At 36.1% G+C, this 25,203-nt stretch overlaps 1 protein-coding gene across 1 annotated transcript in view; it reads left to right on the forward strand.

Moving 5' to 3' along the window:
* EAF2 (ELL associated factor 2) overlaps positions 1–18,636 on the forward strand; it is a 37,652-nt gene extending 19,016 nt beyond the window's left edge. Inside the window, exons 4-6 of the mRNA XM_066241298.1 lie at positions 240–382; positions 5,113–5,364; positions 18,469–18,636. Coding sequence (XP_066097395.1) covers positions 240–382; positions 5,113–5,364; positions 18,469–18,515 — 442 coding nt within the window. The 3' untranslated portion in view covers positions 18,516–18,636. The remainder of the gene's footprint in view (positions 1–239; positions 383–5,112; positions 5,365–18,468) is intronic.
* The last annotated feature ends 6,567 nt before the right edge of the window (positions 18,637–25,203 follow it).

Consider the following 25,203-nt stretch of genomic DNA (forward strand, 5'->3'; position numbering starts at 1 on the left):
GTCTTATCTCTATAATTTTGAGCAGCGGTTTTGTTTTTATTCACATTTGTATCCCTCAGTGGAACAGGGCTTCATAAATATTTGTTAAATAATGTATTAAATTAACATTTCCATTCTTGAATACTATTTAAATATGTTTAGGAAAAAGAATAAGTGATCAATTTTAGGAACTCTGTAATTTGAAATTGTTGTTACATTGCCATCACACCTGTTTCAACCTTTGATATTCTTAATTGCAGAGTTGAAGGAAGCAGTAAAATTCAGCCTCGTGTAGAGCATCAGCAGCAACAAATGTGGAATTTAACTAGGACTCCCAATCTTATAAAACAGTCTCCATCTGAAGACAAGTCTCCAACATCTCCGATGGATGATATTGAAAGAGGTAAACTCTTAAGTGTATATAATGTTCCTTTACAAGAAATTATTAAAAGTGAACATTTTCATTTTAATTGACAAGGGAACTAACTATAAAGTTTTATTGATAGCATTTTTTTATTATTATGGGCATTTTGGGGGGAGAGTGTAGATTGTGATTTTTAGGGTATTTTGTAATTATATATCTAAGAGAATTTACAGCTTTTTTATTATTCAGAGGGAAAAGTGTTTAGATGTGTGTAACTGGAGTTTTCTTCTTTTTGACAGTTGTGGTTCAAATTCAGTTCTTCACAGCATCTTCCTGTCAAAGTTCTTTATGCATAGCCAAACTGTAGATGTCTAAGATATCATCAACACAGTACTGAAGTGAGGAAATATAGTAAGCAGAAGCAGCAGGCAAATTCTGAATTGCTGCTCACTTCTCAGCAGGAAGGTGTTTCTAGGGAGGCTCATTCCTTTTGAAAGTAAGGAAATTTAAATCTCCATTTTATTTATTTATTTATTTATTTATTCCTTTATTGATTTATTTATTTTTAGTGAGAGAGGGAGAGAGACAGATAAGAAAGGAGAGAGATGAGAAGAATCAACTCATAGTTTCATCACCTTAGTTGTTCATTGATTGCTTTTTCATATGTGCCTTGACCAAGGTGGGGGTGGGGGTGTGTTGCTCCAGCTGAGCCAGTGACCCCTTGCTCAAGCCAGTGACCATGGGGTCATGTCTACGATCCCACGCTCAACCTGGCAACCACGGGTTTCAATCCTGGGTCCTCAGCATCCCAAGCCGACACTGTATCCACTGTACCACCTCCTGGTCAGGTTCCATTTTATTTTCTAGCTACATTTTGGATGTTGGTGTTATAGTAATTGTGGTAGGAGTAAGACCCTGATAACCAAAGTATATTTGCTTCTATACTTTTCCTTCGTAACTTACGTGTAGCAATCCAATTCCACTTGACCCCCTCCTAGGTCCAGTATGGTATTAGTACCCTAATATATTAGTGTTCCCTTTACTAACAGTAAGGAAGATAGAAGCTCAGAACTCTAGTTGCTAAAAGGGATCTTGAGTTTTATTATTATATCTTATCTGCTTCCAAAATGGATTTGAATCATGATATAATTCATATACATGTATACAGTAAAATACTGGAAAAGAAAATCATGGTATTAAAGGGGAAGAGGAAACAAATTTGTTAATTAATAAAACATTATATTTAGATATGAGCATCCTAGCCAGTAAGATCAAAACAAAGACTAGCATATTTTGTATTATCTATAGAGACAGGTTCCAAAGAATTAGACTCTTCCCTGCTACTAAATTTTAAAAGGAATTCATTATATGGAACCTGTTCTAGGTAATATTAAATGATATAGTATCTTCAATAATTTTATAATATAAGAAGTTCCTCTCTGTGTCAGTTTTTTAGCAGAGACTTTAATAAAAGCGTTGTATTGATCATATCATAGAGGATAAGTTAGCATGGTCCAAACCTAAGATCTAACTTTCTGTAAGAATTTACATTGAGTTGTTTGTATAGCCTGTTCCTTAGATGGTCTTCTTTTAAGTATTTCCTTGACTCTGCTCTGCCAGTGCCTCCTACTATGGTTGAATCATGTTTTCAGATTTATATCTAGGTGTCTGGCACGTGTATTAGTGTTTCTATGGTTTAATTTTTACATTTACATCTTTGAGCTATCTGGAATTTTAGTTTAGGGAATAAGATGTGAATCCAAATTTCTCTCTGCCGTAACAGTATCAATAAATAGTATTGATAATCAACAAGTATTGTACTAATAAAGAGTATCTATATCAATATCTATTTATTGAGTAAACCATCATTTCTTTTGTTGATATGAAAAGCCATTTTTATCACATGCAAAATTTCTATGTGGACTTAAGTCTTATCACAATATAAAATACATAATGGCCAATAAATACTATATAAAAAATTGATCAAACTCACTAATGCTTTTTTTTTTGACAGAGACAGAGAGAATCAGAGAGAGGGACAGATAAAGACAGACAGACAGGAAGGGATATGAGAAACATCATCCACTTGTTGTGGCATCTTAGTTGTTGATTGCTTGTTCATTGATTACTTTCTCATGTGCCTTGACCAGGGGGCTACAGCAGAGCAAGTAACTCCCTGTTCAAGCCAGTGACCTTGGGTTTCAAACCAGCAACCTTTGGGCTCTGCTCAAGCCAGCAACCATGGGGTCCTGTCCATGATCTTATGCTCAAGTCGAATGAGCCTGCGCTCAAGCCAGCGATCTTGGGTTTCGAACCTGGGTCCTCCACATCCTAGTCCAATGCTCTATCCACTGTGCCTCCGCCTGGTCAGGCTGGGATGATACTTTAAAAGTGCTATAAAACAAATAAACAGAAAACTCTTTCAACCAAGAATACATTAACCAGCAAAATTGTCCTTCAGAAACAAAGAAGTTATAAAGTCTTTCCCAGATAAACAAAAGGTGAGGCAGATCCTCACCACCAGACACATTTCTTACAAGAAATGCTAAAAAAAAGTTCTTCATATGGTATTTCCTCAAAAAATTAAGAATAGAACTACCATATGACCCAGCAATTTCTCTACTGGGTAGCTACTCAAAAAACTTGAAAACATTGGTACACAAAGACACATGCACCCCCATGTTAATCACAGCATTATTCACAGTGGCTAAGACATGGGAAAGTGTCCTTCAATAGAGGACAGCTGAAGAAGAAGCGGAACATATATACAATGTAGTACTACTCAGCCATAAGAAATGATGACATATTGCCACTTAAGATAACATTGATGGAGCTTGAGAACATTATACTGAGTGAAATAAGTAAATCAGAAAAAGCTAGAACTATATGATTTCACACATAGGTGGGATATAAAACAGACTCACAGACATAGTGAAGTGGTTACCAGGGGGAGGAGGTAGTGAAGGAGAGGTTGTGGGTAAAGGAGTAAAGAGGGACAAATCTAAGGTGATGGAAGATGATTTGACTTTGGGTGATGGGCACACAACATAATCAACAGTTCAAATGCTATAGAAATTTATACCTGAAAGCTGTGTACTTTTAATGATAGTATCACCCCATTAAATTTAATTTTCTAAATAAAATGAAAGAAAATTACAAGCCAATATTTGTTGAACATAAATGCAAAAATTCTCAACACAAAACTAGCAAAAGGAATTCAACTGCACATTCAAAGGATTATACACCATGATTAAGTGGTTGTTTTTTTTGCCTGAGTTGCAAGGATATTTCAATGTATGCAAATCAATAACCATGATAACACCATGTTAACAGAATGGGACTAAAAATCATGATCATCTCAATAGATGCAAAAAAGGCATTTGAAAAAAACATACTTTCATGATAAAAATTAAATTGTTGTACACTTTAAATATATACCGTTTTAGTTGTCAATTATACCTTAATATAGCTGACAAAAAAAGAAATTCATCTGTATGTATCGTATTACATTATATGTATTGGGTAAATTAAAAAACAAATTGAAAGATGGTTTCTGCCAAAATAGCTTTTAATTTTTATAGTTTTAATCTTTATAATTTTATTGTTTTACTTGAATTATTTTTATATTTGCATGTAATAGTATAAATAAAAGTAGTGTTTATTTTTGGATACTGCCGAATACGTTTTTGTTTTTTTTTAAGTGAGAGGAGGGGAGATAGACTCCCACATGTGCCCCGAGTAGGATCCACCCAGCAACCGCCATCTGGGGCCAATGTTTGAATCAACCAAGCTATCCTCAGCACCTGAGCCTGAAGCTTGGATCAACCGAGCTATACGCAACACCCAGAGCTGATGCTCGAACCACTCGAGCCACTGGCTGCAAGAGGAAAAGAGAAATGAAAGGGGAAAGGGAGGGGAAGAGAAGCAGTTGGTTGCTTCTCTTGTGTGCCCTGATTAGGGATCAAACCCAGGACATCCACATGCTGGCTGATGCTCTATCAGCTGAGCAAACCAGCCAGGGCCCTAATGCCTTTTAACTTTCATAATCCCAACATTGAAGTTTGGCTTGGTTTGGCTTGATATTAGAGTAGCTTTTAAAAAAAAATTGGATAGTTTCTTGAACTCTGGATGTATGTTGTCCAGAAATGGAACTGGGAGAAAGAGGTACTACTGAGAAGAGACAGAAAGGAGAAGTTTGAGTCCACAGATGCATTTTTTGCAGAAAAATTTGAATTGTTCCTTTTTTTTAACTCCTAGTTTGATGATGACAGAGTGAACTCAAGCTCTAATAGCAGTGATTTGGGTGTCAAAATCTAAAATGCCAGTTTCCAAGCAGAATTTAAAAACATACATGGTCACAAGAAAGTGTTGGCAGTGATTATTTCTAGGGATTAAAAGAATTTAAAGGTTGTAAAGGATGTTACTTTTTATTTTGTACTAGTAGAGCAGCTTATTATTATTATTATTTTAAATTTATTTATTGACTTTAGAAAGAGCTGAAGGGGGAGAGAGAGAGAGAAACATCAATCTTTCTGTATATATGCCCTGACCAAGGATCAAACCCACAACCTTTGCACATTGGGACAGTGCTCTAACCAACTGAGCTTTCTAGCCAGGGCTAGAGGAGCTTTTAAAATAAAATGCTGTAATATGTGTTTAGTCTGAGTCCTCATTAAGACTTTATTAGGAACTAATGCATTCAAATTTTATTATATTTATTTAATATTTATATTCAATGTTATTTAGCAAATCTTTTATTATATTTTTAGAACTGAAGGCAGAAGCTAATCGAATGGATCAGATGAGTAGTGATAGTTCATCAGATTCTAAAAGTTCATCATCTTCAAGCAGTGAAGATAGTTCCAGTGACTCAGAAGATGAAGAGTGCAGATCCTCTCCTGATCCAGGGAACTCTGTCTCTCAGTACCCTACCGTGTCTGCCATGCCACCTTGCAGGGTTCCTGATATAGATGTGGGTAATGATAGATATCATAACAGTGGCCTTCTGATGAATACTTTAAGTAAGTATACATAAACGTGAGTAATTAGAAAAGTAAGAATTTACAGTGAAGTTGTACAGATTACGATCTAAAATTTGGATGAAGAGAAAGACTCCTATTCATTTGATGCTATTAATTATTACCTTCTTATTGAATTATTCATTTTTCTCTTGACTGTGACATAAAGTCTTATTAGTTTTTCTCTTATCTTTCTCGATACTTTCCCTTGTCTTTGCTGGTTTATAATCTCCTCAGTCATAACAGCTGGAGTGTTTCAAGACTTAATCCTAGGTCTTTTTTTCTTTTTCTTAATCATTTCTTAGTTTTCAGTTACACTTGGCATACATATTATATTAGTTTCAAGTGTACACCCAGCGATTAGACATTCTATAACTTATTAAATGATCATCCCAATAAGTCTTGTACCCATCTGAAACCATACATAGTTTAGAATATTATTGACTATATTTCCTATGCTGTACTTTACATCCCAGCACTGTTCTGTAACAACCGGTCTGTACTTCTTAACCCCTTCACCTTTTCCACCCAGTCCTCTAAACCCCCTCCCATCTGGCAACCCTGAAAATGTTCTTTGTTTCTATGAGTCTGTTTCTATTCTGCTTGTTTGCTTATTTTGGTTTTTAGATTCAATCATTGATAGATATGTATTTATCACCATTTTACTGTTCATATTTTTTATCTTTTTCTTCTTATTAAAGAAGACCCTTTAACATTTTATGTAATACTGGTTTGATGGTGATGAACTCCTTTAGGATTTTTTTGTTTGGGAAGCTCTTTATTTGTCATTTGATTGATTCTGAATGATAGTTTAGGCTGTGTAGAATACTCTTAGTTGTAGGCCCTTGCTTTTCATCACTTTGAATACTTCTTGCCAATCCCTCCTGGCCAAAAGAGTTTCTGTTGAGAAATCAGCTGAGAGTCTTCTGGGAGCTCTCTTGTTGGTAACTAACTGTTTTCCTCTTGCTGCTTTTAAGATTCTCTGTTTGTCTTTAACCTTTGCATCTTAATTATGATGTGTCTTGGTGTGGGCCTCTTTGGGTTCATCTTGTTTGGCACATAGGAGAAGCGCCCATTTGCTCCTCCACCCCCCCCCCCTCCTTCCTCTCTGTCTCTCTCTTCCCCTCCCGCAGCCAAGGCTCCATTGGAGCAAAGATGGCCCGGGCGCTGGGGATGGCTCCTTGGCCTCTGCCCCAGGCGCTAGAGTGGCTCTGGTCACAACAGAGTGATGCCCCGGAGGGGCAGAGCATCGCCCCCTGGTGGGCAGAGCATCACCCCTGGTGGGTGTGCTGGGTGGATCCCGGTCGGGCACATGTGGGAGTCTGTCTGTCTCTCCCCGTTTCCAGCTTCAGAAAAATACAAAATAAATAAATAAATAAAAAATCCCTAGTTATAGGACATCCATCCAGCTAGATTTCAGTTGGTTCTGAATGATGATTGTTCTGTAGTTTAGTTGTAATTTTGATGTGGCTATTGGGAGGATTCGAGTACCATGTGCTCGAATGCTGTGCTCTTGCCTGGAAGCCATCAATTTCTTTCTTTTTTTCTCTCTTTTCCTAGATAATCTCCATATATCTGTTTCAATCAATAGATAATTTGTAAATTTGCATCTCTGATTTAGACCTATGAGCTCTATCTAGATCCATAAGCCCAATATCATCTTTTAGCAAAAGACATTTCAAATTTCTTTTGTCTAAAATCAATTTAAAATATTTGAGCATATTTCTTCTCTTTTTTAAAAAAAAAATTATTTATTGATTTTAGTGAGAGAGGCAAGTAGAGAGACAGGAATATCAATATGTTCCTGATGTGCCCTGGACAGGGATCAAACTGGCAACCACTGTGCTTCAGGACGTTGCTCGAACCAACCGAGATATCTGGTCAGGGCTCATGTTTCTTCTTAGTAAGAGACAGGATTCCTCTAATTTTGCAAATCAGAAACCTAATTGTATTCAAGGGTTGACTTCTTTTCTTTCTTTATAGTATAGTCAGTCCTTCACCAAGTCCTGCTTATTTTTCTTCCTTAATATTTCTCAAATTCACCTACTTTTCTGCATTGCTACCACTATTACTCTAGTTAAATGTACCATTATTTCCTGCCTTAACTATGCAATAAATTCCTAATTGGTTTACCCCATATTTACTCAAACCCATTTTTTATCTATTGTGTACATTGCAGCCATATTGATCTTTTCATAATTCAACTATGTCACCTCTTCTGCTTTAAAATCTGTAATAGCTTGTAATTCTTTTAGGATAGCAACAAAATGCCTTACCATAATAGCCTTGCTCTTTTGTATTATAGCAACATTTGCCTTCTTTTGCCACTTCACTCAAATCCTTTCACCCTCCTCAGTACCCTAATAAATGCTGTCCATTTATCCAGAAACTCTTCCTTCTTTTTATGTAATTAACTTTTTCTCCTTTAGATTACAATTCAAAATTTATATTATCAAGAAAGCCTACTTCTACCTTCCTGACACAGTCCAATCCCTCTTTTTATACAGCTTCAGAGTAATATTATCTGTATATCAAATATAATAATTATAAATGTATAAATTTATATTTATTTGTATAATATGCTTTATTCCAAAGTATAAGCTGCAGGAGGACAGTTTATTTTTGTTTACCATTGAAGGCTAGAACCTATTGCAGTACCTGATACATAGTAGATGCTCAATAAATACTTTTTAATAAATCCATGCAAGTTGATACACTGGGGGAAAATGGGACTTTCTATATGTTTAAAACTAATCTCACTGTGTAATTAATAATGATAAAGTAAGCAGCCAGGAAAGAGAGACTAGCTATAGCCTAATAATGGAATTAAACAAAAAAGGAGCCAAGACTGGTAGCTGAGGGAGTAACGCTATGAATTAATTAGGGACAAGGAAAGGTCTTTTGAACTCCTATTAATTTATATCTTTAATGCTGTTACTCCAAATTTGAGTGCTAAAATTAGAGCATCTGATTTCTTGAATGTCCAAATAATAGCAACAGGTTTAATTCACTAAGAAGATAAACACTTATGAATTGATATTCAATATTCAATTTACCACGTATGTACCATATGTATTAAAATATGAAGTTATATGTGTGTGTGTATATATAAAACAAAAATGAACAGAAATAGGAGAAATTAACAAGTTTTTATGTTAGTAGAAGATTAATGTATCTAATCAATCAGACAAAATATAGTAAGGGTATATAAAATCTTTCAACAACATAATTAACATACTTATTCTAACAGTAAAGAATTCTACAATACAGAAATGTAAAGTGGGGCTTTGTTAAGTTATATATAAAATGTAGAAATTAATTTCTACTAGATTAAGAAAACATTTCAGAAATTCATATTTTATATGACTATAATACAATAAAATATAAATAATTGACACAAAGTTCATTTAAAATACATGTTTAGAAACTTCAAAGCACATGCCTAATAACTTACATGTTAAAGGGAAGCTATAATGAAATTACAAAATATTTATAATTAAGCAGTATCAAAAATAATATATCTCAACAGTTTTGGAATGCAGCCAACATGATACTTATAAGGAAATGTATAGCCTCAAAAAAGTTTTTTTAATTGAAAATAAATAAGTAAAAATTTCATTTTGAGGAACTAGAAGAATAATAACATCTTGAAGTAGAAAAAGAAAGTAATATAGATTAGATATTAAATTAATGTAATAGAATACAAAGAAACATTAGAGGGTAAACAAAACCAGAAGTAATTTCTTTGAAAACTAGTAGGAAAGACCAACCTCAAACAAGGTCTGCTGAAGAAAAAGAAAAGGCACAAATATTGTTTATTTCTAATAAACAATATTAGGAATGAAAAAGTGGTTAGAATTATAGATCTAAGAATGCTTTTATTTTTTAAGTTATGAGAATTTTGTTAAAATTTTATCCCAATAAATTTAGCACAGAAGTAGATGATTTTCTAGAAAAAGTACAATTTATCAAATAAAGAGATAATGGAAAGCCTGAGGAACTAACGTCTTTCTTTCCACCCTACTTCTACGTCCCAAGATGCTGGTAAACTGAAGATAGTTTCACAGATGAATTTTAACAAATTCAAGGAACAAATTAATTCTTCTATAAACTATTTCAGTACAGAAAAGTAGGGAAATTGACCCAATTCCTTTATAATTCTAGGATAATTTTATATCAAAACTGTACTGGAACAAGACAGAAAGCAATATGAATCAAAATGAATCAATTTCATTTAAGAACATGGATGCAAAATTACTAAATAAAATATAAACAAATTGAATAACCAGTGTACTTAAGCAAGCTAAGTCATGACCATTATCACAGAAATATAAAAAGTGTTCAGTGTCTGAAACAGTATCAATATAATTCACCATATTAACAGATTATTGGAGTAAAGCCATATGATCATTTCAACAAATTTGAATTTGACAAAATTTAATATTAATTTTAAAACTTTTACCAAAGATTGACTATAAGGGAATTTCCTTAACCGTAAAAGTTAACTACAAAAAAGCAAAATTACTGCCAACATTATGGTAATAGAGACTCTAGAAGCATTCCCACTAAAGTTAGGAAGAAGACAAGGACTAATATCATGATTTCTATTCAACATTGTACTGAGCAGTCTAGCAAATGCAATAAAAAAAAAAAAAGTAAAAGAAATGAGATACTGGCATCCCCTGAGTTATGAATGAAATAGGTTCAGTAGGTTTTAAAATGTTTAAGTATTTATATGCACAGAAAGGTAAAAATAAATACTTTGTTAAGACAAACATCTAAGTTGCATTTAATAGGTAAATGTACCTATTACATGTTCCAGCTTACATATAAACTCAACTTAAGAACAAACCTACAGAACCTGTCTCATTCAAACCTGGGGACTACGTATATAAGAATTGGAAACAAGAAATAAAATGCTTCTTATTTATAGACAATATAATTTTCTACATAGAAAGTCTAAGAGAATCAACATATTATAGAAATAATGAATTTGGAAAGATTGTGGATGAAAAATTACATGTAAAAGTCAGTAGTGATGTGTTATACCTCTAATAACCACTTGGGATTTCTTTAAAAAAAATAATGAATTTATTTTTCTCAATATATCTTATACAGACTGAAAGTTTCCTATTAAGAAGAAATAACCACTTGAAATTTCTTTTTAAAAAAAGAGTGAATTTTTTTTCTCAATATATTTTATCCAAACTGGAGGTTTCCTTAGTAAGAGGAAATAAACCCTCTCTTATTGTTATTGCAATCATCCCATTTCTCAACCTTATAAAACCCAGTATCCTCTAAGAAAAATTTTAAGTCCCCTTTACTGTTTTAAAATGAATTTTATAGCTTAAGTACATACATCTTTGAAAATAATTAATGTAATATTAAGACAAAATCAAAATAATTTATAGTAAACTAATATGTATCCACTCTTTAAAAATATTCAGGCATGGCTACACCAGAAGACATAACCAAGTAGCCATATGTTTATACTGTACTGACTTTTAGTGAATAAATTGGAAATTAAGAGCACAACATTAAATTTGTCAATAATTTTTATATAATGTGTTGTAATAAGGACTGGAAAAGTATATACCTGTATATATATATTCATAGATTTGCATGTACAGACAAGTATTGAGGTGCTGTATTGTTGATCCAAAGATGTGAGCACCATTGAGCTCACTAATGTGTTTTCCCAAATGATTAAAGAAAAGAAAATCTTTGTATGGTTCTAAGAAAAAGTATCCTTTCAGTTTACATGATACTTACATCCTTGTACATTTAAATGAATTTTAAATCTGTACAAAAGAATACTTTCAGTTTTAAAATAAAAGAATACTGGCCCTGTCTGGTTGGCTCAGCCGTAGAGCGTAGACTTCCAGCATGTGGAAGTCCGAGGTTTGATTCCCGGCCAGGGCACACAGGAGAAGTGCCCATCTGCTTCTCCACCCTCCCCCCTCTCCTTCCTCTCTGTTTCTTCCCCTCCCACAGCCAGGGCTCCATTGGAGCAATGTTGGCCCCGGGCACTGAGGATGGCTCCATGGCCTCCACCTCAGGCGCTAGAATGGCTCCGGCTGCAATGGAGCAATGCCCCAGATGGGCAGAGCATCGCCCCCTGGTAGGCATGCCAGGTGGATCCCAGTCGGATGCATGTGGGAGTCTGACTGTCTCCCCACTTCTAACTTTGGAAAAATATAAAAAAAAAAAAAAAAAAGAAGAAGAAGAAGAAGAAGACTTCCAGTTTATAAAAAATACAATTAAGTTATGGTTTTAAAATTCTAAACAAGTCTTACAAGTACGTGAATATCCCACTGGATTCGAGTTTTATAGAATGTGCAAGACATCTTCATTGCATAAGACTGGTCCCCGCATTGCAAGACATTTATCATCCCTAAATTTTCCTCCCACTAAATGCCACTGGCAATCTGCAAATCATCTGGATAAGTAACCCCTCATGTAAATTTCTATAACATCTCCCAGGGGGAAGTATTGATCTAATTGAAAACCATTGATTTGGTGGCTTAATGCATTTGCTGTGGGCAAACTCTTTTATTTAAATCATAATTACCATTTTAATTGAAAATGTATTGCCAGCCTGACCTGTGATGGCGTAGTGGATAAAGCCTTGACCTGGAACACTGAGGTCGTTGGTTGGAATCCCTGGGTTTGCTCGGTCAAGGTACATATGGGAGTTGATGCTTCTTGCTCCTCCCCTATCTTCTCTCTCTTTCTCTCTCTCCCTGTGTGTGTGTGTGTCCGCTCTCTAAAATGAATAATTAAAATCTTTAAGAAAAAAAACTATATTACCGAATCTCATATATTCAAAACTGTATGAACATTTTAACAACATGCTAATACTATGCATATAACCTCTATAGCATTGTTTTTAAACTGCCAACCATGGACTGGTGCCATTCCACAAAAGAGTTAACCACCCACCTTGATGTTGTATGAAAATTAACCACTAGTTTAAAAACCATTGCTTTATAGCAGGAATCTAGTAAGAAAAGTTGAACTCAGGATGTTTGGGTTAGTGTCACTTGAGAAACTCATATTACAGGCGTATCAAGTTTACCATTCTTAATCCATTCAGTAGTTGTATAATAAGTGGAAATTTAAGTCTTAAAAATGATAAAATGGTAATCATGGGAACCAGATGCTCAAAAGAAGCTTTAGAAGATCTCTTTATCAAATGATGTGATCAGTTCTGGAGTTCAGGTAATAGACTGAGATACCTTACAGCAACTTGTATATTGCCTAAAAACTATACCTCTTAAACTGGGAATTAACTTGAAAATAATGCCAGCTTTTGTTGATTGTGATAGAGTTAGGAAAAATAAGAATATTTTTAGCCATTTTAATTTACTACCCAAATGATTTTATCTAGTCCCATAGCTTCAAATAAACCCTTACAATCACTGATTCCCAAATCTTTTTATTATTTTTAAATTTTATTTAGTAAATTGACTTTAACATGGTGACATTGATCAATAAGAATACATAGGTTTCAGGTGAACATTTCTATAGTACTGTATTTGAACTGTTGATTATGTTGTATACCCATCACCCAAAGTCAAATCATTTTCTGTCACCTAATATTTGTCCCTGTTTACACCCTTCACCCATGTCCTCCCCCTCCCTTCTCCCGTATGTCCCTTTCTTTCTGATAACCACTTCACTTTTATCTATGTACATGAGTCTCAGTTTTATGTCCCACCTATGTGTGAAATCATACAGTTCTTACCTTTTTCTGATTTACTTATTTCACTCAGTATAATGTTTTCAGGGTCCATCCATGTTGTCATAAATGATACTATCAGTTTCTTATGGCTGCATAGTATTCCATTCTGTACCACATATATATACCACATCTTCTTTATCCAATCTTCTATCAAGGGACACTTTGTTTCCACATCTTGGCCACTGTGAATAGGCTGGGATGAACATGGGGTGCACTTGTCTTTACATACCAATGTTTTTGAGTTTTGGGAGTAGATACCAGTAGAGGGATTGATTGCTGGGTCATATGATAGTTCTATTCTTAATTTTTTGAGGAACCACCATAGGGTTCCTTTTACTCCACAGCCTCTCCAACACTTGGTATTACCTGTCTTGTTGATAATAGCCAATCTAACAGGTGTGAGGTGGTATCTCATTGTAGTTTTTATTTATATTTCTTGAATAGCTGGTGAAGATGAGCATTTTTTCATTACCTGTTCGCAATTTGTATGTCTTCTTGGGAGAAGTGTCTGTTCACTTTTTCCTCTACTTTTTTAAATTGGATTGTTTGCTTGTTTGTTGATGAGCTTTGTGAGTTCTTTATGTTTTGGATATTAACCTCTTATCGGAGCTGTTGTTTGAAAATATCATCTCCCATTTAGTTGGCTGCCTATGTGTTTTGTTGTCAGTTTCTTTTCTGTGCAGAAGCTTTTTCGTTTATATATATATAGTCTCATTTATTTATTTTTACCTTTACTTCCTTTGCCTTTGGGGTCAAATACATAAATTGTTCTCTATGGCCAAGGTCTATTAGCTTGTTTGGTGGTATTCCATACTTCTTTACCCTGTTTATTCTTTCTCTCAGCTGTGTGTTTCAGTACTGGATTTTTCATGAGTGTTTACCATTAAGTTATTAAGAGAAAACTGTTCATATATACAAGAGTCCTTTGTCTTAGGAGTGCTTCTGTACTCCATCCTCCTTTGCAAGTGCAGATGTTTATCTTCTCCCTTTTTATTTTATTGTTGTCACAGATTATCCTTGTTTTTATTTTGACCTTGTTGGAGTTTTTACTTGTAGTTTTGATCTGTTTTGTTCTTTATATCTGGTCAAATAATCTCCATGAGTATTTCCAGCAGTGGGTGTTTTCTGGTGATAAATTCTCTCAGCTTCTATATGTCTGTAAAATTTATTTCTCCTTCATATTTGAAGGAAAACTTTGATAGATAGACTATTCTTGGCTGGTAATTTCTCTCTTTCATTACTTTGAATGCTTGGGTCCATTCTCTTGGGTCTAAACTCTGCTTGTAGAGTTTCTTCTGAGAAGTCTGATGATAACCTAATGGGTTTTTCTTGATATGTTATGTTCTTCTTCTTCCTAGCTGCCTTGAGAATTTTTTCTTTGTCATTGATTTTTGACAGTTTTATTATGCTGTGCTTTGGAGTAGGTCTGTTTGGGTTGAGGTAACTCAGAGTTCCGTTTGCTTCCTGGATTCGAAGCCCTGACTCTTTCCATAGGCGTGGGAAATTCTCACTTATTACTTGTTTGAATAGGCTCTCCATTTCCTTCTTCCTCTCTTCTTCTTCAGATATACCCATTATTCTTAAATGCTCTTCCTGATGGATTCTGACAATTCTTGTAGAGCTCTCTCAGTTTTTTTAACTCATGAGTCTCTTTCCTCTCTGTACCATCTTTAATTGCCTGTCTTTGATGTCACTGATTCTTTCCTCTATCTGGCTTGTTCTGTTAGCTAAACTTGCTATATCAGTCTTCAATTCATTTATTGAGTTCCTCATCTCTGTTTTTAAATTTTCAATCTCCTTGGTGAGTTATTCATTTTGTTTATTAATTTGTTTTCTAAGCTCATTAAGTTGCTTCTTGGTGTATTCTCACATCTTGTTGAGTATTTTCAGAACTTCAATTTTGAATACTCTTATCATTTATCTCCAAGGCTTCCATGTGATTTATTTTTTTTTTTCTGGAAATTTTTTATTTTCTTTCTGAACTACATCTCTGTCTTATGTATCCATGGTATTCAATTTGTTCTTTCTTGATGTCATTTAAGAGTGGTATTGTTAATAACCCTAACAGAAAAACAATGAAAAAAGTACAATACAAAATGCAAAAATTTTTTAAATTATGACAAGAAAAAACACAGAAAAAAAGATCAAAAGCCAATAAAAAATCAAAAGAAAATACCCATTAAAAATAAGAAAAAAAATATAAAAATTAAAGAGTATAAAAGAAAAAATAAGAAAAAAGGGAAAATGGGAGGAAAGAAAAAATTAATTTTGGTTTTGAGAAGTTTCTTTCAGTAAGTGTCACTTTATTATAGCCTTTAGGTCTGTGAAGTTTCTATGTTGTCCTCAACGGAGATATTGCTATCGCAGTGATGTAGATGGGGCTGCAGTCATGTTGGTTGGGGCGTGTTGTGAGGGCTTTAAGGCTTCGGCCTTACAGCTTTGGCTTTATGGCTTCAGCTTTCTGGCTTTATGGCTCTAGCAATGGCAATCTCAGGCTTCCAGTTGCTCCTTCCCACGTCTCAACACACCTTGGGACCAGACGTGGAGCACCTCTGTTTTTCAGGGGAGATAGTGGCTCTGGGGAGCTTGCTGTGGAGTTTCTCTGCCATTCTCCTTATCGCGAGGTGAGGGAGGCAGGATCTTGGAGGCAGGGGGGGTCGTACTTTAGCTTTCTCTGTCTCTGCCAAGTGTGGCTGCAGGCAGACTGCAGGAAAACTGGCTGTGACCCTATGCTCTGGCCACTTTGGTTTTTCCCCCTTCTGCCCCTCTATGTCACTGTTCCTCCCAGCAAAAGGAGCTCCAGTCATTCTGAGTTTCCCTCTCTGTACTCCTCAGACAGAATCCAGGGAGCCCAAACTTCCCTTCTCCCTGTAGTCCAGCAGAGAAAGAGAAACCCAGTCACTCCTGGTTTATTTCCTCCCCTCTTGAAAGCCCACTACGAATGTGTTTTATCTCCCACCCCCTCTTTTCACCCCAAGCCACCTTTAGTCCATTTGGTACGTGGTTCTTTCAAGTGCTCCTGTGAGCCTAGCTGGGGACCCTTTGCTGCATTATAGTTGTTCACTTTGTTGAAATGTCAAGGGAAGAGATCAGGAGTATCTCTCATGCTGCCATTACTCTGACATCATCTCCCTCAAATCTTTTATTTCAAGCTCTAGCATCTACCTTGAGCTTGTATCCAATTGCCTATACCAGTGGTCGGCAAACTCATTCATCAACAGAGCCAAATATCAACAGTACAATGATTGAAATTTCTTTTGAGAGCCAAATTTTTTTAACTTAAATTATATAGGTAGGTACATTCCTTATCGAGGTAGCACCCGCATGTGGTATTTTGTGGAAGAGCCACAACCAAGGGACCAAAGAGCCACATGTGGCTCGCGAGCTACAGTTTGCTGACCAAAGGCCTATACCATATATATTTAAATATTTACTAGGTATCTCAAATGTAACATGTTGAAATTGACCTTGTGATTTTTCTAACACAATTTTGTTCTTTTAGTGTTTTTTCATCTCTGTAAATAATACAATCATTTATACCAGGGGTCCCCAAACTTTTTACACAGGGGGCCAGTTCACTGTCCCTCAGACCATTGGAGGGCCGGACTATAAAAAAAAACTATAGACAAATCCCTATGCACACTGCACATATCTTATTTTAAAGTAAAAAAACACAATGGGAACAAATACAATATTTAAAATAAAGAACAAGTAAATTTAAATCAACAAACTGAGCAGTATTTCCATGGGAACTAGGCTCCTCTCACCGACCACCAATGAAAGAGGTGCCCCTTCCAGAAGTGCGGCGGGGGCTGGATAAATGGCCTCAGGGGGCCGCATGTGGCCCGCGGGCCAGAGTTTGGGGACCCCTGATTTATACAGTTATTTTTTTTTCATTTATGCAGTTATTTAGACTAGAAATTTGGGCTTATTCTTTATGTTTTGCTTTCTCTCATGCCTTATTAATCTAGTGCTTTTGATGATCCTGTAAGCTCTACCTTCAAATTATATTATAAATCTGCCCATTAGCACCACTTCCATCTGAACCACTGGAGTCAAAGCCAGTATTTTTTATTTTTGTGACAGAGAGACAGATAGGGACAGACAGACATGAAGGGAGAGCAATGAGAAGCATCAGTTCCCCATTGAAGCACCTTAGTTGTTCATTGATTGCTTTCTCATATATGCCTTGACCTGGAGGGGGGTTGGCTACAGCAGACCGAGTGACCCCATGTGACCTTGGGCTCAAGCTGGTGAGCCTTGCTCAAACCAGATGAGTCTGCGCTCAAGCTGGCAACCTCAGGATTTCGAACCTGTGTCCTCTGTGTCCCAGTCCAACACTCTATCCACTGCACCACTGCCTGGTCAGGCAAAGCTGGCATTATTTCTTATGTGAGAAACTGCAATCACTTCTTAACTACTCTCTCTGATTCCATGTTTCTTCCACACTATTATAGTTTAGTCCTTAATATACAGTAGTGTCCAATTCAGTTGCCTTCTTAATATTTTCCAATGAATTACCATTTCAAATAAAATTCAAAGTTTTTACCATGACCTAGATGGTCTTCTGGATAGCTTTCTGACCTCATATCTTATCATTCTCTTCCTCATTCATTTCATTCCATCCACAATGACCTTCTTATAGTTAGAACTACTTCTACCTTGGGACATTTGTATGTGCTCGTCCCTGAGCCTGGATAGTTACTCCTGTCCATATTTTCATGACTTTATTTTCACATCTTGATCTCTGTTCAAATGTCACCCTTCAAGGAGGCTTTCCCAACTATTCTATCTAAAATAGCACTTCTTTCCATTCTCTTCATACCTATCTTTTTTCATAGTGTTTATCCCTACTTGGCGTTATGTCATATATTTGTTTATTGTTTGTTTTCTTCACTGGAATGTAAATTTCATGGCCATAATCATATGAATGAATTACAAAAGGAATCAATGATGGGTTACTTTTAACAAACACTAATTAATGATTTTGACAACATTTTAAGTAAAAAATTATATAATTTTTTTTTATTCTTTGAAATGATAGTCTAAACCACTTATCTCTCATTTCCTGATGGAATTAAATCAGTGCAATAAAAATAAGGGTGATGTTGGTAGGTGAAATAAGACTGAAGTAGATGCCAGATGATAAAACTATGCTGAAGAGTCATGGGGTGTTTTTTACAGATAGTGTTAATTATTTGAATTACTAATGATGTGACAAAATTGTATGATAAGCAGTTTATTAATGACAAATTGTTGGCTAAACAGGATAACATGGGACTTTTGTATAATATTTGTTATAAAAAATAAATATATTAAAAAATAAATATTAACTACTACAGTTTTGCCATTTTTTATTTTAGGAAATGATTTGCAGCTGAGTGAATCAGGAAGTGACACTGATGACTGAAGAGACATTCAGCTATACATATAAAATTTACAAGACATGTGATAATTTATTTTATATTAAGAATAAAAATTCCTAGGACTGAGAAAAATGTATCTTAACTTTAAATGATAAAAGAAATTAAATTGTTTCAGAATTTTCAGTTTATGTTACATTTTTTTATCCTTTGTGCATACCAGCATTTTCATGTGTGTTTTCATTTCATCTTCAAAATTTTTTTGAAGTTTTAAAGAGGAGGAAACAGACTCGGAGGTTAAACTTGCCCACACATATTCCACATATTGTTAGTTAACGAGTGGCAGGTCAGGTGTTCTAGTTTTCAAGTTCAGTGCTCTGTTTTATCACACGGTTGTCTCCAACTGTGCAATGTCAAAACTATAGATCTGTAATACTGTGAATTTCATTATAGCTCTGAGCCTTTTCTATCTCATATTCCTTAAATTTTTGTTGAAAATATATTGTTAGCAAAATTAAGTTATAATTTAGGGTAAAGTGAAGCTAAATAATTGTGGGGGGGGTTGATTTTTTAAATTTATTTTTATTTATTCATTTTAGAGAAGAGAGAGATAGAGAGAGGGGGGGAGGAGCAGGAAGCTTCAACTTCCATATGTGTCTTGACTGGGCAAGCCCAGGGTTTTGAACCAGCGACCTCAGCATTCCAGGTTGACGCTTGATCCACTGCGCCACCACAGGTCAGACAATAATTGTTTTAATGAAACAACTATTATCTTAATATTTTTCATTATTTTAGTATTAAGTGTTGAGATAATATTTATATCTAATATTTTTAATTTAGATGAAAAGATAAATATTAGATTATAGTTAAAGCCACTGACCAGTAGCAAGGTTTTTTTTAATTAATAAACTTTATTTTTTAAAGCAGTTTTAGGTCCACAACAAAATTGAACAGAAAGTACAGTGAATTTTTATATACTCCCTGTCCCCACTCATGTACAACCTCCCCACTATAAACCCTGACCAGAGTGGTGCATTTTTTACAGTTGATGAACCTCTATTAACATATAGTTTATATTAGAGTTCACGCTTTGTTTTTTATATTCTATAGATTTTGACAAATGTATAATGATGTATCCACCATTATAGTACCACACAGAACAGTTTCACTGTCTTGAAAATCCTGTGTTCTGCCTATTCATTCCTCCCCTCCAACCCATATGCCACTGATCTTTTTACTCTTTCTTTACTTTTGCCTTTTCCAGCATGTCATATAATTGGAGTTATACAGTATGCAGCCTTTTCAAATTAACTTCTTTCAGGCCCTGACTTTTGCCAAATTTGAATACAATTTATTTTTGTGTGCTGATTTTATATTCATATACCTGTTATACATGTTCTTTTTAAATTCCACATTTGCCTTTTCTCTGACTATATTAGTATTTATCTTTTTAGAGCATTAGTCTTTCTATATACGACTAAATATCTCTCTGCTGTCAAGCATTGAGGACAGAAATGTTTTTACTCTTACCATTGATATTTTAGACTTCTATTTTTATTACCTTTTTGTCTCTGAAGGGTGTGTTGAAATATATCCAGGAGTTGCTTTTCTCTTTGATCTTTTCCCTTTTATCCTTCTATCTGGTTTCAACTTAGCAAAAATATAGGGTATAAGAGGCATATTGATATGACAGAAAGGCCTCTAGAATAGGCCTTGGAAAGCTGGAGTTCTGGTTCCTGCTCTGTCCTTTCTGAGCTCTTTTGTAATATTCTTCAGGCCAGACTAGGACAGAGACTTTAAAACCAGTGTTCTTTAAATCTACATCATAAGAATCATCAGAGGTGCTCATTAAAAACACAAGTTTTAAAGCAGGAGGTATCACACTCCCTAACTTTATACTGCAAATCTATAGTAATCAAAACAGTATTATATTGACAGAAAAACAGATATGCAGACCAACGGAATAGAATTCAGATCCCAGAAATTAACCCACACATATATGGCAACTAATTTTTAACAAAGGAGGCAAGAATATACAATGAAGAAAGGAAAGTTTCTTAATAAATGAAGGGAAAACTTGGAAACCACATACTAAAGAATAAAACCAGACTGTCATCTGATATCATACACAAAAATTAAGTGAGCCTGACCAGGTGGTGGCGCAGTGAATAAAGCGTTGGACTGGGATGCGGAAGGACCCAGGTTCAAGACCCCAAGGTTGCCAGCTTGAGCGCGGGCTCATCTGGCTTGAGCCAAAAAAAAAAAAAAAAAAGCTCACCAGCTTGGACCCAAGGTCGCTGGCTCGAGCAGGGGATTACTCGGGCTGCTGAAGGCCTGCAGTCAAGGCACATATGAGAAAGCAATCAATGAACAACTAAGGAGTCCCAACGAAAAACTGATGATTGATGCTTCTCATCTCTCTCCGTTCCTGTCTGTCTGCCCCTATCTATCCCTCTCTCTGACTCTCTCCCTGTAAAAAAAATAATAAATAAAAATTAAAAAAAAATTAAGTGAATTAAAGACTGGAATATGAGACTTGAAACATAAAATGCATAGAAAAAAAACATAGGCACTAAATTTAGGGACTTTGGTCTCAAAGGTTTTTGTGATATTGACCCTAAAGGCAAGGGAAGTAAAAGCAAAAGTAAATGAATAGGACTACATCAAACCAAAGAACTTCTGCATAGCAAAAGAAACCATCAATAAAACAAAATGGCAACAACAAAATGGGGGAAGATATTTGCAAATAATACTACCAATAATGGGCTAATATCCAAAATAGATAAAGAACTCATCAGCAATCAAACACACACACAAAAACAATCTGATTAAAAGAATGGGCAGAGGACCTGAACACTTTTCCCAAGAAGACATAAACTTGGCCAACATTATATATGAAAAAATGCTCAACATCACTAGTTATAAGGGAAATGCAAATCAAAACCTTACTAATATATCAATTCACACCTGTTAGAATTATCAATACAAAAAATAAGTGTTGGAGAGGAGAAAATTTGAAAACACTTATTTGTAAAGATCTATGTTCATTGCAGTATTATTTACAATAGCCAAGACATGGAGACAACCTAATTGTCTTTTGATAGATGAGTGGATAGAGCTGTACATATAGACAATGGAATATTACTCAGCCATGAAAAAGATGAACCATTGCTATTTAACAACATGGATAAATCTTGAGATTATTAAGCTAAATAAAATACAATGGAAAAGGACAAAGATTGTATGGTTTCGTTCATATGTGGGTATAACACAAAAAGCAATAAGCAAACAAAAAAATTCATGGATACAGACAACAGAATGGTAGTAGAGGGGAAGGAGGCTGGAGAAGAATGAAGAGGGTACAGGAGGTCAAGGTGGGAAGGAGACTGGACTTTCAATGCTGAACACAATAGGGCAGGGGTCGGGAACCTTTTTGGCTGAGAGAGCCATGAACGCCACATATTTTAAAATGTAATTCCATGAGAGCCATACAATGACCCATGTACGTTACGCATTATCCAATAAAAATTTGGTGTTGTCCCAGAGGACAGCTGTGATTGGCTCCAGCCATCCACAACCATGAACATGAGCAGTAGGAAATGAATGGATTGTAATACATGAGAATGTTTTATATTTTTAACATTATTATTATTATTATTATTGTATTTTTCTGAAGCTGGAAATGGGGAGAGACAGTCAGACTCCCGCATGCGCCCGACCGGGATCCACCCGGCACACCCACCAGGGGCAACACTCTGCCCACCAGGGGGCGATGCTCTGCCCCTCCGGGGCGTCGCTCTGCCACGACCAGAGCCACTCTAGCGCCTGGGGCAGAGGCCAAGGAGCCATCCCCAGCGCCTGGGCCATCTTTGCTCCAATGGAGCCTTGGCTGCGGGAGGGGAAGAGAGAGACAGAGAGGAAGGAGGGGGGGTGGAGAAGCAAATGGGCACCTCTCCTGTGTGCCCTGGCCGGGAATCGAACCCGGGTCCCCCGCACACCAGGCCGATGCTCTACCGCTGAGCCAACCGGCCAGGGCCACGTTATTATTTTTTTATTAAACATTTGTCTGCGAGCCAGATGCAGTCATCAAAAGAACCACATCTGGCTCATGAGCCATAGGTTCCCAACCCCTGCAATAGGATATACAGATACTGTATTATAAAGTTGTACACCTGAAATTTATATAATATTATTAAACAATGTTATCCCAATAAATTTAATTTAAAAATAGGTTCTTGGATGAATTTTCAAGGGGAAGATGTGTTTGTATACAAATACATACATACATATAAATTAACATAATGACTCATCATCAGGGTAGTTTAGTTTACATAAAATGAGATTAAGATTTCTTTCATCTCTGAAATTATTTGATTCTATGAATAATACCATTATGTTGTCATAATCAAAAGACAAATTTCATCTACACAAATGAATATCAGAGAACCAATGTCAATACTCTAATGTTTGGTATTTTGGGTACCTATAAGCACAAATGAATTGGTGCACTACACGCAGGTGCTATTTCATCTGCACTGCTAGATGGGATGCTATTCTAGTACAAGGCTAGGGGAGCCACTGACATAATTAGACCTTCAAGGCATCTGTGCCACCAGTGGTTAACTGGATTAGTAATTTCATTTGTTTTGCATCCAGGGTCATTAAGCAGACCAGAAAGAGAAATACTCCCTGAAAGAATAACTACAGCTTAATTATTAATGCCACAGTCAGAAATGAAGCTGGATTCTTTATGTAAAGGTTTGTGGAACACAGGGGTACATGTACAAGAAACTGGGAAGACACGGTCAAAGTCTGAAGTAGTTTACAGAAGAAAGGTCACCCTTTTATGGTTTTGTCAATAAATTACTCAACTTGGCCCTGGCCGGTTGGCTCAGTGGTAGAGCGTCGGCCCGGCGTGCAGAAGTCCCGGGTTCGATTCCTGGCCAGGGCACACAGGAGAGGTGCCCATCTGCTTCTCCACCCCTCCCCCTCTCCTTCCTCTCTGTCTCTCTCTTCCCCTCCCACAGTGAGGCTCCATTGGAGCAAAGATGGCCCGGGCGCTGGGGATGGCTCCTTGGCCTCTGCCCCAGGCGCTAGAGTGGCTCTGGTCGCAACAGAGCAACGCCCCCTGGTGGGCGTGCCGGGTGGATCCCGGTCGGGCGCATGCGGGAGTCTGTCTCACTGTCTCTCCCCATTTCCAGCTTCAGAAAAATACAAAAAATAAAAATAAAATAAAATAAAAAAATTACTCAACTAGGTAAATGTAAGAATTTTGCAAGGGATAGAGTTATAAGTCCTCTCTCATAGTCTCATAAAATAATTTCTTCTCCAACTTTGTTGGTTTCCTCATTCTCCTTATAGCTCTCCAACCAATCTTTTTTTTTTTTTTTTTGACTGACAACCATGTAGAAGGGCATCCTACTCTTCTCTACTTTTACCTCTTTGACTTAGCAAAAACAATACTTTATAAAATTCATCTATCATCATGATGCCTGTTCTTGTTCTTCCTGTGATAAGGACCAAAATATATTCTAGAGTATTTGGGGGTTCATCCACTAAAAAATAAGAAAAATGATATTTGCAATAGTATTTAGAAAGTAACTGGTTAATAATTTTTGCTCAAATTAAATTTTATTTATTGCCCTGGCTGGTTGGTTCAGTAGATAGAGTGTGGGCCTGACATGGATGTCCTAGGTTTGATTCACAGTCAGGGCACACAAGAGAAACAACTATCTGCTTCTCTACCCCTTTCTTTCCCCTTTCTCCCCCTCTTCTCCTCCCACAGCCATTGGCTCAGTTGGTTCGAGCTTCGGCCCTGCATGCTGAGGATGGCTGGTTGGTCTGAGCATGTCAGCCTCAGGAGCTAAAAATAACTCAGTTGATTCGAGCATCAGCCTCATACCAGGTGAATCCCAGTTGGCGTGCATGTGGGAGTCTGTCTCATTATCTCTCTTCCTCTCATTTAAAAAAATTATCTATTAAATGATGGATTTATCTTGAAGTGATGCGAACACAGGGATTGAATTTAGCAAAGGAGAAGAATGATTCCTGAAGGTACATCGCCAACTCTTTTCTCATTGTCTTTAGCCCCACCTCTTTAATTGCTTATGGGATATTTTATTTGAACATTTTTATGTTGAAAACCAAAATTCAACATCTTTTCTATTTCCAAATTCAATTATGTGTTGACTTTTCCTCTCCAATGCATTTCAGTTTGCTAATACCCAATTTTGATGTCATGGTGAAATTCCAGTTCTGCCACCTACTGGCCACATGACTTTGCACAAATTACTTAACCTCTGGACATTTATTCCTATAAAATGAACATAATAATAAAAATTAGAATAGATAGGCAATACATACAGTATGTAATTCATATATATATATCAACCTTGCCCATAATTGGTGTTCAGTAAATGGCAGCTATTGTTATCCAAAAATCACTGTTTAAATCTATGCTTGAGGGATTGTATTAACTCTTTTTGCATTCTTTTGCAATTCTCCAGCATTGTCCTTCCCATTTTGTGATGTGTTCTCACTTCTCCATGACTTACCTTTTACATAATTATTTTCTCCAAGTGGTCTCTGAGACCCAACCCTTTCTTTTCCTATAGATTTGTGTTTTGCTCTGGGTCAGGCAGTTGCTGGAGCCAACACGCACAGGGTTAAACCTAGCTGCTGAAGCCACCCCCACTCTCCCTCCCAGTGCCCCTTTTCACAGTAGGCTGGCAGCTG

This window comes from Saccopteryx bilineata, chromosome 8 (assembly GCF_036850765.1).
Source record: "Saccopteryx bilineata isolate mSacBil1 chromosome 8, mSacBil1_pri_phased_curated, whole genome shotgun sequence".
Classification (NCBI taxonomy): Eukaryota; Metazoa; Chordata; class Mammalia; order Chiroptera; family Emballonuridae; genus Saccopteryx; species Saccopteryx bilineata.